The 20,645-nt window shown below is 35.3% G+C and overlaps 1 protein-coding gene across 9 annotated transcripts in view; it reads left to right on the top strand.

Moving 5' to 3' along the window:
- The window catches only part of PRMT8 (protein arginine methyltransferase 8), a 166,353-nt gene that overhangs the window by 34,092 nt on the left and 111,616 nt on the right, over positions 1-20,645 (top strand). For 4 of the 9 annotated variants that reach the window (XM_074269249.1, XM_074269255.1, XM_074269248.1 and 1 more), the window contains one exon: positions 16,237-16,422. In XM_074269249.1, the coding sequence (XP_074125350.1) occupies positions 16,237-16,422 (186 nt within the window). Of the gene's footprint in view, positions 1-10,552; positions 10,648-16,221; positions 16,423-20,645 lie in introns of all 9 variants that reach the window. The other 5 variants (XM_074269253.1, XM_074269252.1, XM_074269254.1 and 2 more) reach the window with 2 other exon arrangements.

Here is a 20,645-nt window from a genome sequence, read left to right as displayed (position 1 = left end):
GTGACTTTGCCCAATTCATTTGATATTATTGGTCCTCTTTGAGAGTGAAAGACAATCAATGCAAGGGATAATCTTCCTAAAATTTTTAGGCTGTCAGAGAGTTGTTATTTTCACTCATTTCGGTGGTGTGTGACTCTGTGACCCTGTTTGGGTTTTCTTGGCAAAAATCCTGGAGGGTTTGCCATTTCCTTCTCTAGCTCATTTTATAGAACTGAGGCAAACAGGGTTAAAGGACTTACTAGCTATGGGAGAGCCAGGAAGAGTCTGAGACCGGGTTTGAACTCAGGATGGGTCTTCTGGACTCCCAGATCAGTACTACCACTGAGTCACCTCGATGTGTCCCCGTCAGGTGGTACTCATCCTGGAAATGCATCAGATGTTATTCTCCACATGGTCCCTGTGCATCTTCAAGTGTGTTTACACTGGCCAGGTCTGGAATTATGATAGCAGAATGAAATGGAAGATTGATCAAAGTATTAAAATATATAATCTACAGTTTATATAGATAGTATATTTTAGAACCCCTTATCTTTCTAGAACTCTTCATCCCATCTTTCCAGGCTTTTCTTTCTTTGATCATAACTCCAAACACATGCAAAAAACATAATTTATCAAAAAAAAACAAAAATGAAAGGAAGTACATAGAGTACTCCTGTAGCGGGTATTTAGTTCCTGTCAACTTTTAAACCTCTTCCCACTTGCCCTCCCATATTGTTAGGTATGGTAGGGGGAAATTACTGACCCATCTGACCCCATGGTCCATAGAAAATAATGAGGAGAAAAGTATTTCTGGATTCTGAAAGTCCTCCTCTCCATCATGGATTCTTAACAAGCATAAATGGGTAAAAGGTAGAGAAATGAATCTTCCCCTTCTAGCTCAGGAGTCCAAATATAGCTGCCAGTTTTAGAATGTAGAATGCTCCCTTCTTATTCTGCATCTTCTACTTCTGCTGGAATAGAAGTTGTCTCCACAGTGTGGGTTTCTGGCAGTCTCAGTCATTACTTTATCAAGTTTTGGGGCACAGCAGCAGAAACCACTGCAGTATCCCTGTGGACCATGTGTTGACTCTTTGTTATTCAGTCCTCTTAATTGTGTCCAGCTCACTGTGACCCCTTTGGGGTTTTCTTGGCCAAGATACTAAAGTGATTTGCCAATTGTTTCTCCAACTCAAATTACAGATGAGGAAACTGAGGCAGAATTAAGTGACATGCCCAGTGTCACATAGCTAGCAAATGTCTAAGGCTGGATTTGAACTGAGGTCCTGACTCCAGGCACCATGCTCTATTTGTTGAACCACCTAGCTGTCTTACATATTAACTTATTTTTAAAATTTTATTATAGCTTTTTATTTACAAGATATATGCATGGGTAATTTTTCAGCATTGATAATTGTAAAACCTTTTGTTCCAACTTTTCCCCTCCTTCCCCCCACCTCTTCCCCCAAATGGCAGGTTGACCAATACATGTTAAATATGTTAAAGTTAAATACAATATATCTTATATATTAATTCAGAAAACCACTATGTAACACTGTGTTGTGTTTTATTTTTAGTGTTTTGTTAAACATTTCTCAGTTACATTTTAAAATTTATTTTAAAATTTTAAAATATTTTATTTTTCCAAATACATGCAAAGATAATTTTCAACATACACTTTTGTAAAACTTTGTGTTCTAAATTTTTTCTCCCTCTCCACAAGACAATAAGCAATTTGATATAGGTTAAATATGTGCAATTCCTCTAAACATATTTCCATTTTCAACATGCTATGCAAAAAATATCAGATCAAAAGAGGAAAAAAGGAGGGAAAAGGATCCACATGTGCAAAAATGTTTGTAGCAACTCTTTTTGTGGTAACTGAGAAGTGGAAAATGAATAGATGTCCGTCAATTGGGGAATGGCTGAATAAGTTGTGGTTAATGAAGGTAATGGAATATTACTGTTCTATAAAAAATGAATAAGCTGATTTTAGAAAGGTCTGGAAAAATTTACACAAACTGATGCCAAGTGAAACAAGGAGAAGCAGGAATACATTGTATACAATAACAGCAAGAATGTGTCATGATCAACTATGAAAGATTCGGTTCTTCTCAGTGGTTCAGTGATCCAAAACAAACCCAAAAGACTTTGGACAGAAAATGCCATCTGCATCCAGAAGAATAATTGTGGAGATTGAATGTAAAGCAACACATGCTATAGTCACTTGTTTTCTGTTTTTTTTTTCCCGTGGTTTTTCCCTTTTGATCTTTCTCTCCTAACATAATTCATAAAGCAATGTGTATTAAAAATAAATAAATATATTTTTAAAAGGGGAAAAAAACTATGAGAAAGAAAAAGCAAGCAAACAAACAACACCAACAACAAAAAGTAAAAAATCCACATTCAGCACTTTCCATCATGTCAACCCAATTATATTTTTTATCTAGTTGCCTGCACTTGGGTGTTTTGCTAGCTTCATCTCAGGTAACAAGATTAACACCTCTGGTCTACTGAAATTCAGGACAACAGTCATCTTGATAGTGATTAGTAAGACCATGAAACAATATTTATTAAATATTTATCATATACCAAGAAGCAAAATAGCCTAATGGATACAGAACTGGCCTTGGAGTAAGCAAAACTTGAGTTCAAGTCCTATGTTTGACATTTACTGACTGTATAAATTTGTCATGTCACCTTTCATTTCTTTTTTAAAAATCATCAATTAATTAATTAATTTGCCCAGTTACATTCAAAACATTTTTTTAAACATTTAATTTTAAGATTTTTGAGTTCTAGGTTTTCTCCTTTATCCCCATCCATAATTAAGAAACCACAAAGGAAGTTACACAAAACATTCCATAAAATTCAAATTGTAAAAGAAAACAAAAATTTTCTATTCTAATGAAAATAAAAACCCTCAAGAAAAATTAAGTTAAAAATAAAGAGAGAGTATTCTATCTCTTGATCAATTTCTTCTATGGCTATGGTTAGGATTTGTATCATAAGTCCTTCAGAATAGGTGTGAATGGCAATACTACTGAGAATAACAAAGTCATTTATATAGCTGGTCATCTCAGAACATTGCTATTACTTTGCATAGTATATTTGATTTTGTTCATGGAGTATTTTCCAGGATTTTTTTTTTCTTTCTTGAGAATGTCTCACTCATCATTTTCCAGAAAACAATAATATTCCACCAGAGAAACTTGCTTCAATTTTTATTTTAAAATTACTATTGCTTATTGTATTTTCTCCCATTTATTCTCTCTCTCCTTTCACCCTGTCCCTCCTCAAAAATGTTTTGCTACTGATCACTCTCTCTCCCAATATGGCCTCTCTTTTATCACCTTCTCTGCCCTTCCCATATTCCATTCCTCTTCTATTTTCCTGCAGGGTAAACTAGATTTCTATACACACACACACACACACACACACACACACACACACACACATATATATGTTATTTCCTATTTGAGCCAATTCTGATTCCTCCTTTCCTCCCCCTCTTCCTCTTCTTTGTAAAAGCCTTTTCTTGTCTCCTTTTTATGGCAGATAATTTTCAGCATTGTACTTCTCACTTTCTCCTTTCCCCAGTACATTCGTCTCTCACCCCTTAATTTCATAATTTTTAAAAAAGATATTATCCCTTCATATTCAACTCACACTCATGTCCTCTGTCTCTATAAATTCCTTTTAACTGCAATAATAATGAGAATATTCTAATGAGTTACAAGTATCATGCTCCGATGAAGAAATGTAAATAGGTAAACCTTATTAAGTCCCCAATGATATCATTTTCCTGATTACTTCCTTATGCTTCTCCAGAGCTCTGTATTTGAAAATCAGATTTTCCATTCAGCTCTGATTTTTTGTCATCACAAATGCTTTGAAAATCCTTTGTTTCATTGAATGACCACCTTTTCCTCTGAAGGATTTAACTCAGTTTTGCTGGGTAAGTGATTCTTGGTTGCAATTCTGTCTCCATTGCTCTTCAGAATATCATATTCCAAGTCCTCTGGTCCTTTAATGTAGAAGCTCTAAATCTTGTGTTATCCTGACTGTGGCTCCACTATACTTGAATTGTTTCTTTCTGAATGCTTGCAGTATTTTCTCTTTACCACGGAATTCAGAATTTGGCTATGATATTCCTGGGAGTTTTTATTTTGGGATCTCTTTCAGGTGATTGGTGGATTCTTTAAATTTCTGTCTTACCCTCTGGTTCAGAACAGTTTTCCTTGATAATTTCTTGAAAGATGATGTCCAGACTCTTTTTTTTGATCCTGACTTTCAAAAATACCAATAATTTTAAAATTATCTCTCCTGTATCTATTTGCCAGATCAGTTGTTTTTTTCAACAAGATATTTCACATTTGTTTCTATTTTTAATTTTTTTTTACTTTGCTTCACTATATCTTGATTTCTCGTGAAGTCATTTGTTTTCATATGCTCAATTCTATTTTTTAAGAAATTATTTTCCTCAGTGAGCTTTTGTACCTCCTTTCCCAACAATTTTGCTTTTTAAGACATTCTCCTTATTAGTTTTTTTTCCTCTTTCAATTCTTTCCCTAATTTTTCCTCTGTCTCTCTTACTTGATTTTCAAATTTCTTTTGAGCTTCTCTGTGGCCTGAGCCCAATTCTTATTTTTATTAGAGGTTTGGATTGTAGGAGCTTTGACTTAGTTATCATTTTCTGAGTGTGTGTTTTGATCCACTTTGTCACTATAATAACATTCAATTGTCAGAAACTTTTTTGTTTTCTGCTCATTTTCCTAACCTATTGCTTTTTTTTTTTTTTTTTTTAACTCTTTGTTAAAGTAGGGTTCTGTTTCCAGAGTAGAAGGTGCATTGTCCCAGGCTTCAAGGGTTTTATGCAGCTATTGCAGAAATCCTTCTAGGAGTCTGATCACAAGCACTCTTTTCTGCTCAGAAGCTTTTAGATGTGTCCCTGCCCCGGTTGTTGTAAGATCTAGTGTGTTGGCAGGGGCTGGGACTCTGCTGACTGGGACTTCACTGAGACTCCAACGCTGTAGCTACAGACCCTTTCCACTGACCTTCTGAGTCCTCCCTGGTGTCCCTGGGCTGAGAGGTCCAGAAGCTTCCAGTACTACTGCTCATTCAGAAGTTCCGCCTTGCTAATGCTGGGATCTGGGCTGGAACTGGGGCTGGCCATGTACTGGGATTGCACACTGGGCTTTTTTTCTACAGGCCTTTTCTGATGACATTCTAGGCCCTCTTTGGTGTCTCTGGGCTGAGAGGTCTAGAAGTCACCAGGATGCTGCTGATTCAGAGGTCCCACCTTGCTGATGCTGGGCTCCCTCCCAGAGCAAGGGACCGGGGCTGGGCCTGCCCTGGGATTGTGGGCTGGATTTTCATTCTGGTTCCACAGACCTTTTCTGCTGACTTTCCAAGTCCTTCTTTGGTGTCTGGAAGCCACCAGCACTGCTGCTAATTTAGAGGTCAGGCCTAGGCAGGACTGGAGCTGGATCCTGGACTGTGCCCTGAATCCTGCCCCAGAACTTCCACTTTGGAGTCACAGACCTTTTCTACTGAGCTTCTAAGTTGCCTTTAGCTAGAAAACATTCTACTCTGCCTTTTGGGTGTTCTGATGCTCTAAAATTTGTCTAGAATCATTATTTAAAGGAATTTGGAGCAGTTTTGGGGAGAGGTTGGGCAAATTCCTGCCTTTACTCTGTCATCTTGGCTCTCATTTCTTAAGATTATACATTTCAGAGATGTGAATTTGTACTGGTGGAGGACATTCCTGGCTGGGTATGTCCTAAACTAAAGAAATCATGGGTCCAGACAAAGAACAACTATGTGCTGAGTGATTTACTAGTATAGTTCTCTCTTAAGAAGTTTTCATCCAAGAGCAGCAGAATTAAGACAGAATTTGAAAGCCAAAGTTAGATGCACATGTTACTTCCCCCCAGCCTCTCCAGCCTCCCTGGCTTCAATCTCTCTCCTGAAAAGAATGAGAAATACTTCCCAGGATTCCACAGGCTATATTTCATCGTCTCCCTTTGTGCAAATAACTTGGGTCCCTACAGTAATGAAACAGTGTGATATAGAAGCCCTGGATTCATCCATTTCCTTTCTCCCCTTCCCTGTATTCATCCTGAGCAACCTAAGCAAAAACATTAAGTACATCAGAGATAATGATGCCATCATCCCAGGCAATCATCCCATAGTACTGTTTTATATCCACATTAACCTTATAGGCAACAAACACCATGCAAAGCTTCATCTGACAGGTTCTTTCAGTGTCTAAATGACATGTGAAGTGTATCACATGCACACATAGCAAGAATGCATGTGTACATTCTATGCATAAACAAATAAGCACAGAACAGTGATAAAAATGCATGGCTGAATTGTACGTGCATAACAAGACATTACACAATCACAAACATCAAAATAATAAACAGAAAGCAGAAAATATGCAGTAACAGTTGACAAGGGCAACAATATATCCCAACATAGGAGCTTAAATCCAAATATGCATACATTACATCAATGAGCCTTAGTGTTGCTTGGCAACAAGTGCAACAGTCTGACGGAATTTTAAGCAAGTTTGATCACTGATTAGATGGTTCTCTCTTTTGTGACCTGCTGATTTTTCAGCATATCAAGTCTAGATTGACCATCATTGTTCCCAGACCTACAGGTGCATTCTTGTGCTTGTAATTACACTAGCCTCGAATGTCAATATTCTCTCTAGGTTACTCTTGGTCTCTATCTCTTGATCTCTGTCTTTTCTGTCAAGGAGATATTTACAGAGATAGCAGGAATAGAAGTACTAACATTTCTCTCCAATACTTATGATATCTTCTTCCTTATATCACTCCATTCCCTGGGAGAGAGTGGGCTCAGACTTAACCCAATTTCTACATAGCCTTTGCCTCATTAATTTTCAAATGCAGCATGACATATGGAGAGATGAGTCCATCCTTAGCTCCTGCTAGTACTAGGTCAAGAAAGTTGCTTGGTATTTTGTTTCTCTCTCTGGTTTCAGGCAAATCCTACCACAGACTCAGCCGCCACTCTGGTGCTTCACTAGTGTGACTTTTTAAAGCTCACAATGTCATAGTTTCTTCAGTCTCCTTCATCTAAAATAGGGAAGGATAAATTCAAAAAGGCTAAGAGGTCTGTATTCACAACCTACCTATCAGCCTATGATGGGGAAAGTCTCCTTCATGGGAAGGCAGCCAGGCAAGGAAAACCAGCCAATATTTGTTGGTAGTCTCTAATGGTATCTCTGTATTTTAGAGGTCCCTATAGTGGAAGAACTAGGCAAAAAAGGAGCTGCCTCTGGATTCCAATATTCCCCATTCTAGGAAATGTACATAGTCTAGTATAGTAATCTGTTGAACAACTTCTTTCCACAACTCCCATGATTCCTTTAATAGTATGGTGGGGAGATGAAACTTGAGCCCCTCAGATACTTCTTTACTTGTACCATTTTTCAAAATATTTCACTGATCATTTTGCTCTTCATAACAACCAACAAGGATAACTGAGGAAAAGAGGGTATGTTTGTGACTTGAAGAACCAAAGTTTCAGTTATGCTCTTATTGACTGCAGTTAAAATTCCTAGATAATACAGATGATCATTATTATTTCTACATTGGACCTTCCTGTTTATCTTAAAATCATAGCTGAATTTTATTACTACCTATTTCTGGTAATCAGCAATCATTTTGGAATTAGTCAAAATATAGGTTAGTGGATTGTTGTCTTGTAAACATCTGAAAATTATCTCAATACATATGGAGTGGCAGCCCTATCTCAGTAAGAGCCAACTTCAAAGCCAAAAACTCTAGTTTTGTAAAAGGAGATTGAATCATATTGTTTTAATAAGTCTCCTGCTGGCAAATGCAGCAAAATGGTTTCAGATGACCATTGCTTTCTTGAAACAAAACTGTTCCTAAACTTTCCAGGCTAGCATCCAAATGCAAAGCAAAGGATTTGCTTAGATCTATACAACCCAACATCAGAGCCTGTGAAAATCTGTTGATCTTGGCTTTGAAGGCTTATTCACAATTGGTAGTTTCACAGGGTTTAGGGCAAATTGATTTTTTTCCTCTTCTGTTTAAATTCTTCTCAATCATTTACTCAATGAGATCATTCAATGACCTGGTAAAGGTAGTTTGGTTCTCTATAAATTTGTGATCCTAACCACAAAATTCTATAAGTGTGTAAGTTTTGAAGGTTCTTTAAATGTTAGGGAATATCTCTATTTTTTCTCCTGGCTTTGTGCTTACTCCTTGATGAGATACTATAAGATGTAAATACCTGTCAATACAATTTCCATAAAGCTAGCATTTATCAAGTAACACCTTTAAAGCAGCATTTTCTAGTCTATACAAAATTTTGATCAGTCTTTCCAAAAAAATTTAATTTATCTATATATACTAACACTTCCGTGTACTTCATTTCTCTACTTCCTTTTGTTTTTTCTTTTTTGGTGAGACAATTGGGGTTAAATGACTTGCCCACAGTCACACAGTAAGTATTAAGTGTCTGAGGTTAAGATTTGAAGTCAGCGCTTCCTGACTCCTTGGCTAGTCCTCTATCCACAGCACCATCTAGCTGTCCTCATATCATTTATCTCTATGTAAGTTATTGAAAAGAGTCAGGAACCAAGATGCATTAGGTTGGGAAGACTCAAACTTGTAAAATCCATGTAGACTGATGAAGGCTGACATCTTTGTCTTCTGTTATCCTAAGGATCTGATAGTATCCACTCCACAAATCCACTGTGGAAAGCCACTGGTTACATAGCAAGCAGTCCAGAGTGCCTTGAATTCTTGATATAATGGGTAGGAATTTATATGAGATTCTAGAAGCAATTTGGAGCTATTAGCATTTATTTAGAAGGGAAATGGCATCTCTGATGAAAATGAATTGTAGAGGGGAGATACTTGAGGCATAGAGACCACTTAAAGCCATTGAAGTCATTTCCTCTAGAGGTGATGAGGGCTGAAGTAGGTTGGTTATGGTGTGAGTAGAGAGAGAAGGGGAATGATGAAAGACATGTTATGGGCATAGATAGGTGTTCAGATTTCTGGGGATCGAGAATTTTTGCTTTCAAATTTGACTTTAGACATCTACCATTTGTATGTGACCCTGCAGAAGTCACTTAATCTCTATTATCTCAGTCTTCTCATCTATAAAATGGTGATAATAATAACATTTATTTTCCATAGTTGTTGTGAGGATCAAAAGGGACCTGTATGTGCAAGAATGTTTGTGGCAGCCCTCTTTGTAGTGGCCAGCTAAAGCTCAAGGATGATTTCACTACCTTTTGGGGGAAAATAGGGGTTGAAATTCAAGGATATTAATACATATTGCTCCTTCCAAAGATGTCTATAGGATATCCATTTTGAAATGTTCTATAGACAGTTGGTGATATAGAACTGAAGAGAGAACATCAAGGCAGGACATACATATATCTTAGAATCAGTTTTGTGGAGATGATTATCCAATCCCTAGAAACTGATGAGGTCACTTCTAAAGAGATTATAGAAAGAAAGAGAAGAGTATCCAAGAAAGAGGCTTCTGGCAAATGCATTGCGATGAGCTAATGCCCCTAACCTTAAAGTCCTGATTTAAATGTAGAACTACCATATCTGGGCTCATTTATTTTTAAAAGACGGTCTAGCAATTCTTGCCAGAAAGAAGATCAACATTCATTTCTCAAGAGTATACAATATATGGATGGCAGTAGACTATAATTGTAGTATAAAGAAAGTTTATTTCTTTGAGTAATCTGCTGGTAGTATGATAGAATCACTAGAAATATTCTCTCTTCTCTTTGCACACATGATGTTGTCATTGTTCAGTTGTGTTCAACTCTTAATGAACCCATTTGGAGGTTTCTTGGCAAAGACACTAGAGTAGTTTACCATTTCTTTCTTCAGCTCATTTTACAGATGAGAAAATTGAGACAAACAGGGTTAAGTAACTTGCCCAGGGTCACACAGCTAGTAAGTGTCTGAGGCCAATTTTGGACTCAGGAAGATGAGTCTTCTTGGCTCCAAGTATGGCACTCTATCCACAGTGCCACCTAACTGCTTATTCATGAGTTTTGTTATTTTTGTCTTTGAAAAGTGATAAAAAGGGACTCAAACATGTTCCCCTGTCATAACTTCCTGGTGGCCTCTGACCATCTAGATATAGCTTTCTGGTCACCTAAGGGCTTAAAAAGGACTACTTACATGAATTTGAGGACTTGAGGAAAAGATCATAAAAATGCAAAAGTCACCATGCTAGCCAAGTTGACCAGATTTTTTTCCCCCTATTTTTCCACATGGAAGTGAGGTCTAAAGTTAGAAGCACCGCTATTTTTATTGAACATCTTTTCTATGTTCTAGTGATGTAAATTTATTTTTGTCAACTGTTGAATGACCTATGGGTTTCTCATTTTGTTCCAATACTTAAAATAAATTAATAGGCCTTAGTACTCATTCTAAGTAATGTTCTTGAATCAGGCTGCTGTGAGTTCTGATTTTTGAATTCTTTATCTTCCTCAAGGGGAATAATTTTACTCAGGATTCTATTTTTTCAACAGAATTTTTGCAGGTTCCTGACTTCATGGTTTGGTCATCTTTCCTTGCAGTTGAAAGTGGCAGTTCCTTTTCTTGATTCTGTATGCCATGTTACAAGGTATTTTAGTATGATTCAATCGATAAACAATAATATATTTTGCTAAGTGCGGGAGATACAAATAAATGCAAAAAACAATCCTTGTTCTCAAGGAACTTACAGTCTAATAGGGAGATAGCATGAAAATAAAGTAAGAGATATAGGATAAATAGGGATTAATTAACAGAGGGAAGGCACTAGAATTAAGAAGATATGGGGAAGGCTTCATAGAAAAGGTTGGATTTTAGATGGGTCTAAAAGGAACCCAGGGAAGTCAGTGATTTGAGTGGAGATAGGAGAAAATTCCAGGGATGGGAGATAAATAAATACCATAGTCAGGAGGACAGTAATCCTACAAAGAGTACATGTCAGGGAATAAGGTGTAAGAAAACTTGAAAGGTAGGAGGCATCTAAGTTCTAAAGGACCATGGATTCAAATAGAGCATTTTGTAGTTGATCATGAAGGCAATAAAGAGCCACTAGAGTTTATTGAGTGGAGGGGTGGTGATATCAGATTTATGTTTTAGAAAAATCACTTTAGTTGCTAAATGGAATTTGGATTGGAGTGGGGAAACACTTGAGATGGGCAAAATGACTTGCAAATTATTGCAATAATCCAAATGTGAGGTGATGAGAACTTGCCCCAGAGTTCTGGCAGTTTCATAAGGAAGAAGGGGACATATATGAGAAATGTTAAAAAGGTAAAATCGATAGGCGCTGGCAATAAATTGACTATATGGGTTAAGAAATAATGAAGAACCTAAGATATAGCTCCTAGGTTGTGAATCTAAGGTTAGTTGAAGTTAGATTTTTCCTGATTTTTACCACTTGACATGCTCCCTCCATTTCTTATATGCTGGCTTTGCTACTTACTATCCATGTAATTTCAGGCAAGTCACTTAAATCTTTAACCTCATTTTCAGTTTCTTAATCTGTAAAATGAAGCATTTTAGACTGGATGACATGTCAATTTTCTTACTGATATAGCTGTCTGATCCTGGGCTATGCTGCTGTGATCTCTGACCACTGCCAAAATGTCTTTCTAATCTTTACAGGCATTGCTGCCAAATGATGCCAGAATTGTGGTCTTTAGGCTATGCAGAAACATAAAAGGAAGCCCTTTAATGCTTTCTAGAAGGCAACCCATTTTGCCTGACTCAGGAGCTTGCCAGTCATGAAGTAATTTGGTGCATAACTTTTACTGGCATATCCTCCCTGGAGAGCATGGGTTTTTCTTGAGAAAAATTTGAAACTTCATTTCCCTCTGAAATAGATCATCTAAATCTGTGAAAGAAGCTTCTTTTGCCAATTTAATCATGCTTTTCAGCTTGTCCACAGGCAGATATTTTCTGCCTATTAAAAAAATAATTGCAACTTTTAAAATCACTGCATTTCTTCAGATCAAGTGATCAGTGTTTAGGTATTATCTTCTCTGTCATAGTTATCAGAAATTTTTTGAATGATAATCTATCTGGTAATTCATACAAAAATAAATGGGAAGATTTATCAGAACTGATTATTCACCTCTGCAGAAATGTACTAATCATGCATAGATCTTTTTTGGTGTTTTTATAATATCCTTATATTCAGAATTTATTCTCAGGAATAAAAGTCCTGTGGGGTTCTACATCCATTGCTTTACATCACTTTTCCAAATTTTGGTCTCCATTTTGTTTAAATTTCACTAAAACGCTATTCAGTAAATCAATAATGCAAAAGCAAAGAACTAAGTGGTGAAATGTGTACCTAAGTTTGAATGACAATAACTTAACAGAATGTACCAAAATTAGCATACAAAAAGACAAGCAATAAGAATGAATTCATTATTACATGCAAATAAGCAAAAATGTCAATAGCACATAATTCCAAGTAGTGCTGGTAGCCAACAGTGCAATTATACTGTAGGCAATAGGCATAAAGCATTCATAATCAATAATATTCAAAAGCACAATGTCTTTGAGATCCTGGGAATGCAGTGGGTCAATTACAAAAGAGAAAAATCCCATGTGGGAAAATGAAATTAAAAAATACCATAATCTAGATCATAAAGAAACAATTTCAGTGAAGAAATAAGAAAATGTTCCAAAATCATACTCTAGTGGCTTTCTATTGCTTCTAGGATAAAATATGAATTATTTTTAGCTTTTAAAGCCTTCCTCAACTTGTCTGGAACCTTTATGTCTTTCCATTATATTTCCCATATTCTGAAATGCAACCAAACTTGACTTTTCTTTGTTCCTCACTCCATTTTTTTCTTTATCTTTTCATTGGTCACCCATATTCTAGAATGGTGCTCCTTCTTATCTGCCTCAAAAAGGCCTTTTTTCCTTTAAAACCCAACTCAAGCCTATCTTTTGTATGATTATTTGACTAACACATTCCCTCTGCCCCCCCAACTTCTTTCCCTCCTATATTATATTATATTTAACTACCTTATTTATTCATTTTGTACATATGATATTATCTATATATATTCTTATATGTACTTTTCTCTCTCATTAGTATGCAAGATCCTTGTAAGTAAGGATTGTTTGATTTTTTTTTTTGTATTTGTATCACTAGCACCCAATAAAATTCTTGGCACATAGGAGGTCCTTAATAAAAACTTGTTGATTTCAAGAATAAAAACATAAAATAAAATTCATTTGGAAAGAAAATATCCATCAGTTCAAAAGCTGTTGAGAAAACATTTTTAAATTCACAGAAATTACATCCCTGCATTTGATATCCATGACACTGAGGCAGGGAATTTAGATGTTCAAAAACAAAAATAAACAAATAATCCCAGACCAACTCCCATTTGACAATTTATAGTCCTATGATGCTTTCATAAATCTTTTTAAAGTCATTATTTTATTTATTCAGCAAGGAGGTATAATATCTGAGTGGAACACCAGGAAATGTTTCACTTGAGCTACCAGCCCCATGGGATCATTCTGTTTACTGGGCATCAGGGGTGTTCAGTTTGTAGATAACCTAGAATTCTTTCATTGCCAAGATTGAAGTTTCATAATTTGTAGAGGACGTAGCCTGTAATTAAACTAAAGTCTGAGACTGACATTCAACTGCACCATCTGTTGTTAAATTAAAAGCTGTATTCCTTTGAACATATTATCCATTTAGGATATATGAACCAATTTACCTGAATTTTATTGTGTGCAATATCTCAATTATTGTGAAACTAGCTTCTTGTAAAGCATCTTGAAGGAAGTCTAAAAGAAGGGAAAAATTATACATGTGTCATGTATTAAAACTAATATTTTTTTCCTTCTTGATGATTATCCTGGTATGGAAAATCCCTCCACCAAAGCAGATGGACACCTCTTTGGTAACTTATAGTTCAAGAAAGTTGTATGGATCCCTGAGAGGTTATATGATTCAGTGATGGTCACATTTCTGCATTTTAAATCCATTGCTATTTCTGTTGCTTGCCAAGTCAAACAATATCATCTCCACTTTGCAGATGACAAACTGAACCACACTGTTATGTGACTTTCTGGAGTCACAAAGCTAAGAATTATCAGGGTGAGAATTTGAATATATGTTTTCAGACTCTAAGACCAGTGTTTTTATACTATACTACTCAAATGCTTACTTTGCAAAGAAGGAAGGCAAATTTAGAAATGTGGGGCTGTGAGAATCTTTTTAGAATAGTGTCCTAGACCCTTTTTCTTAGGTTCTGAATTTTACCTTCTGTAATTTTACTTTCTTGAGTCTTTATTTTCTGAGCCCTATCTTTGAAAGATATGTCCAAAGCAGCATTGTGGCAGCCACTGGACAAAGTATCCAGGAGCTCTATGAACCAAACTGTGCTGATGGCTGCTAGATTTGTTTCTCTACTTGATAACATTTTGATTTCATTTTTATTTTTGGTTTTTGTTTTATTTTTTGCTCATGTAGCATGGATGAAGGATTTGAGAATATGACATATAAGTGGAAAAAACATTAATATTTTGCACCTTCTTTCATAATTTTTTTTGGGGATAACAAATTTGCTCATTTTCATAAAATTGGTGATCTATGATTGATTTTCTAAAAATAATTGTGAGTTAAGACTAGAACTAGAAATTATATTTCAAACTAAATATATTATGCTTGTTTTTGCATCTTATGTTACATTTTTTGTTAATTTTTTATTTTCAAAACATATGTATAGATAATTTTTAATATTCACCCTTGCCACAAATGTATTCTAAAATTTTTCTCCCTCTTTTTTCCCCCAACCCCTGCCCAAAAGGGCAAGTAATCCTTTATATGTTAAACATGTTTATGCTATATTTTAATACTTTATATTACTTAGGTCATATTTTGCTTTAGTTGAAAAAAAAGACTCATCTAAAAAGCAGTCCATTCAAGTGTACAAAACTGTAAATAAAATATGTATAATGAAAAAGTGCTCTTATGTTACCTAGAACAATCACTTCAGGGACATTTTATCTCATTTATTTGGCCTTCAAAGGGGCAACTAGAATTTCATTTGTCTAGGCCTTTTCTTGCCTCTGATTTTAAAAAAGAATTGGTAAGATAAAAAAATAAGAAAGAATGGCATCTTGTTTTCACCACAAAGCCATTCCCCTCAAATATGCTCATGATTACCATCACTTAGTACATTACCATAGTCCAATCACTATCAGTCTTACCATATCCTTATAACCAACACTGATTCCACTCTCATAATCACCATCTTTACTATATCACCATCACTCATTCACTGTCATCATCCCCTTCATCATCACCATATCTCTATCCCCATCCCCATAACCATTATGATCATTACCATCAGCATCACGATCACCAACATCTTCACTTTTATCAGCATTATTGCCTAAAAACCTTCATTAAGCTCCTCATTGTACAGTGTGATATTGGATACATAAATATGCTACATTACAAAGGTAATTACATCAACAGAACTTCTGACCTCTGAGGACTCTCAAGCCAAAACAGATTTCTTGTTTTATTTTGTTTGGATTTTTCCTTCTTTCCTTTGTTTCTGTCATTTTCTATTTTGTATTAAACTTGTGGGAATATTGTATGCTTTCTAATACACTAGAAGTTCCTTGAAAGTATACGTGGTTTTATTTTTCATTTCTGTTCCCAATATCTAGCACAGTCCCTGGCAAATAGTGAGCAATAAAAGTTGAATTGTTGAATTGAGTGAAAACATTACATGAATTAGTAGGTAAATACTGAACTATTTATGTCATCTCTAGAATTACCTTGTTGGGATGAAGATGAATAGTTAGGGTACATTTTGAGGAGGAGAAAGAGGAAAGTAATTATAGGAAGTTCATTAGGTAGGACTCTATCCATCCAATCACGGTCCTTGGGAAAAGCAGAATTACAATAACTTGAGTGAAAATGAAGAAACAATTTAAATGATCAAGGTTTTGGGAGGAGGAGGGGTTTTGCAGGCTTTTAAAAACACTCCGATTGAAAATAACCCTTATATGTTTTTGGAAAAAATGGCTGGGGATATAAAACAAAGACTAGGAAAAGGATTCAGGGAAAGGGATTGAGAGACAAAGGGAAGGAAGAGCTTGAGGATTGGAACTTTTTTCTTCAACCTCATCTTTTGCTTCTGTTTAACACCAGGCCCTTTGCTTCCAGGTCAGCAGTGCACCCTCCCAACCTCCTCAGCCTGTTGTGGTACCCAAGCCCGCACAGTGTGTCCACCATGTATCCACCCAACCCAGTTGTCCTGGCCGAGGAAAGATGTCTAAACTACTGAATCCAGAAGAGATGACTTCAAGGGATTACTACTTTGATTCCTATGCTCATTTTGGAATTCATGAGGTAAAATCATCCTTGCTTAGTACAAATGTGAAGAAATTTCACTGAGTTGGAGTGAGTTACATCACAGAATGTTAGAATGGTAAGGGAATTTACAAATCATTTTAGAGATGAAGAGACTGAGGGTTTAGAATAAGGGGACAGTGGCCTATAGAAGGTTACAAAGTGATATTGGCTCCTGGTCCAAAATTCACGTAAATGAGTTTTGCATTTTTATTTCACTATTCTAAAATTGGAATGGGCTACTTCATTACTACAGATAATTCAAAGCATGCGATAATAACCTGGTGGAGATTTTGTACAGGTGACTCTGATTCAAGAACAGGTTGGGTTTTACAAGTTCCCAGGTCTCCTGACATTCCATGATTAAAAAAAAATGTTTTCTGATTCAGTGTAATAGAGCTGACACTCAATCTTTCATGATTGGATTGTTGATGTGGAAATGAATTGAATTTCAGGCAATAGGAGGCCAGGATAAGAAGGAATAATGAAAAGGCATAGAAATGGTCAGTCTATGACTGTGTTTATGAATATGTGTGCTTGTGGTATTCAAAGGATGTGGATAACCAATTATGCAATTCAAAGCCAAAGAGAAAAGATTTTTGCATTACTTTGTATTCCATCAACTGTGTCTTTTATCCCTGAATGTACAGATACTCCAGAACTATTTGTTATAGGAGATCACAGCATTTTGCAGCAACTTGCCAAAGACATTGGATATACTCTCTATCTCTCAAGATTGTACTTTTTCATCAGAAGAAGAGTCTCTCTCCTCTCCTTAAAAAAAAGGGAATTCAGGGAATGAGATTGAACAACAGCAATAATCCAAGGATCTGTGATATATTACCCGTGTAGGCTCTCTACTCACACAGATTATGGCTTCTATATGGCCTACATGTGCTTCCTTGTCTGAAAAATCTAAGCTGATTATGAATCTCCCTAGACTTCACAAGATGGTTCTTAGTAGGGTTTGTTCTTTGCTGGTGATTCTTTCAAGAACTCAAAATCATTCCTAGGTTAATCGAGGTAAGGCATAATAAATACATCAATGGATTTATCTCTTTGATATAATTGTCCACTTCATTGTTCTATATCATAACCTCTCCATGTTTTCTTAATCTGTGTGATATTTATCTGTGCTATTTCATAGGATCATAAAATCATAGATTTAGAACTAGAAGGTACCTTAGAAGTCAGCTGGTTTGATCTCTTCATCGAGAGATGAAGGCCCAGACAAGTTAAACAATTTCCCCAAATCCAGGTTATTCAATGCCAAACTCAATATTTTTTCTTGTGTACCAAATATTAAAAAGAAAATTGACCCAATATTCTGTAGACATTCTTCAGAATGAAGACCCACATTCTGAAGACTTTCCTTTGGGTCTTTTTCCATTTAGTGGATGCTAGTGCAACATTTTGGCCAATAAGAAACATACAGGATCATGGGGTTATAGATTTGTCTTCTAGTAATGTTTCCCAGCTTGGAAATCTTTCCTGTCCCTGTCTCTGCCACAATATGAGCATTCTCTTCAGTAGTTCTGAGTTAGGTCTAAGCAACAACAAATGAAAGGCCTGAGACTTAGTTGGAAATCAGGGTTACACCGGTATATAGCAAAAACACAAGGCAGATAGTACATATAATAATAATAATAATATTTATATAGTGCCTTAAAATTTCAAAGTACTATAACATCATATATGATGATTGCATACAAAATATAATATAAAGAGATTGCATTAAGAATAATTCTGTTGTCCTACTCCGATTGCCACATGACTATTTCACCTCATTTCTCTTTTTAATTGTAGCAAGTTTTTTTTTTTATTTTTAATGCATATTGCTTTATGAATCATGTTGGGAGAGAAAAATCAGAGCAAAAGGAAAAACAATGGGAGAGATAAAAATAGCAGAAAAAAAATGAACATAGCATGTGTTGTTTTACATTCACTCTCCTTAATTCTTTTTCTGGATGCAGATAGAATTTTCTGTCCAATGTCTATTGGGATTGCTTTGGATCACTGACCTACTGTGAAGAACCAAGCCTTTCATAGTTGATCACAGTACATTCTTGCTGTTATTGTAAACATGTATTCCCTTGTTCTCCTAATTTGTTTATAGTATCTCCTTTATGTCTAAATCATGTATCCATTTTGACCTTGTTTTTGTATGGGGTGTGAGATGTTAGTCAATGCTGAGTTTCTGAAATGTTACTTTTTAGTTTTCCCAGGAATTTTTGTCAAATAGTAAGTTCTTATTCCTGAAATTAGAGTTTGGGGATTTGGTTTGGGCCTTGATTATTGTGTTGTATGTTCTACTGATACACAATGTCTATTTCTTAGCCAATACCAAATAGTTTTGATTACTGCTTCTTTATAATATAATTTTAAGTTTGGTATTGCTAAGCCATCATCCTTTATATATATTTTTCATTATTTCCATTGATATTCTTGACCTTTTGTTCTTCCAGAAGAATTTTGTTATTATTTTTCTAGTTTTATAAAATAATGTTCTGGCAGTTTGATTGGTATGGCACTGAACAAGTAAATCAATTTAGGCAGAATTGTCATTTTTATTATATTAGTTTGGCTGGCTTAGCCATGAACAATTGATATTTTTCCAATTGCATAGATCTGATTTTATTTGTGTGAGAAGCACTTTGTAATTGTGTTCATATAGTTCTTAGGTTTAGGGGGCAGCTAGGTGGCGCAGTGGATAGAGTACCAGCCTCGAATTCAGGAGGACCGGAGTTCAAATCTGGTCTCAGACACTTAACACTTCCTAGCTGTGTGACCCTGGGCAAGTCACTTAACCCCAGCCTCAGGAAAAAGAAAAAAAAAAAAAAGAAAAAAAAAAGTTCTTAGGTTTGTCTTGGCAGGTAGATCCCCAAGTATTTTATTTTGTCTACAGTAATTTTAAATGGAATTTTTCTTCTATCTCTGGCTAATGGGCTTTGTCAGTAATGGGCTTTGATTTATGTGGGTTTACTTTATAGCCTGCAACTTTGCTAAAGCTGTGAATAGTTTCCAGTAGATTTTTGGATAATTTTTTAGGATTCCCTAAATATATCATTGTATCATCTGCAAAGAGTGATAATTTTATTTCCTCATTCCTATTCTAATTCCTTTAATTTCTTTTTCTTTTCTTAATGCTAAATCCAACATTTCTAGTACAATGTTGAATAATAGTGATGATAATAGGCATCCTTGTTTCACCCCTGATCTTATTGTGAATGCATCCAGCATTACAAATAATTCTTGCTGTATGTTTTATATAGATACTGCTTGTAATTTTAAGGAAAGCTCCTTTTATCCCTATGCTCTCTACTGCTCTTAATAGGAATGGCTGCTGTATTTTGTCAAAAGCTTTTTGCACATCTATTGAGATTACCATATGATTTTTGTTGGTTTTGTAATTGATATGGTTGATTACAGTAATGGTTTTTTTTTCTGATACTGGACTAGCCTTGCATTCCTGATATAAATTCCGCTTGGTCATAGCGTATTATCCTGCTGATAAGTTGCTGTAATTTCTTTGCTAATATTTTATTTTAAAATTTTGCATCAGTATGCATTAGGGAGATTGATCTGTAATTTTCTTTCTCTGTTTTGGCCTTCCTGGTTTAGGTATCAGTTCCATATTTGTGTCATAGAAGGAATTTGACAGTACTTTTTCTTTACCTATTTTTTTCAAATAGTTTACATAGAATTGGAATTAATTTTCTTTAAATGTTTGGTAGATTTCACTTGTGAATCCATCTAGCCCTGAAGATTTTTTTCTTAGGGAGTTAATTAAGGACTTGTTCAATTTCTTTTTCTACAATAGGACTATTTAAGAATTTTATTTCCTCTTATGTTAACCTGGATAATTAATATTTTTGTAAATATTCATCCATTTTTATTAGATTGTCAGACTTGCTGCCATAGAATTGGGCAAAATAGCTCCTAATTATTGCTTTAATTTCATTGGTGGTAAGTTCACTTTTTTCATTTTTGATGCTGGTGATTTGTTTTTTTTTTCCCCTTTCCTTTTTCTGATCAAATTAACTAAAGGTTTATTTATTTTGTTATTTTATTTTTTTACATAAAACCAGCTCTTAGTTTTATTTATTAATTCAGTAGTTTTCTTAATTTCTATTTTATTAATCTCTCCTTTGAGTTTCAAAATATCTAATTTGGTATTTAATTGGGGTTTTAGAATTTGTTCTTTTTCTAGATTTTTTAGTTGC

The sequence above is a fragment of the Sminthopsis crassicaudata genome, chromosome 5, assembly GCF_048593235.1.
Source record: "Sminthopsis crassicaudata isolate SCR6 chromosome 5, ASM4859323v1, whole genome shotgun sequence".
NCBI classification, from domain to species: Eukaryota; Metazoa; Chordata; class Mammalia; order Dasyuromorphia; family Dasyuridae; genus Sminthopsis; species Sminthopsis crassicaudata.
Note: the sequence above shows the minus strand (reverse complement) of the source record. Positions and strands in the feature narration are given on the sequence as shown.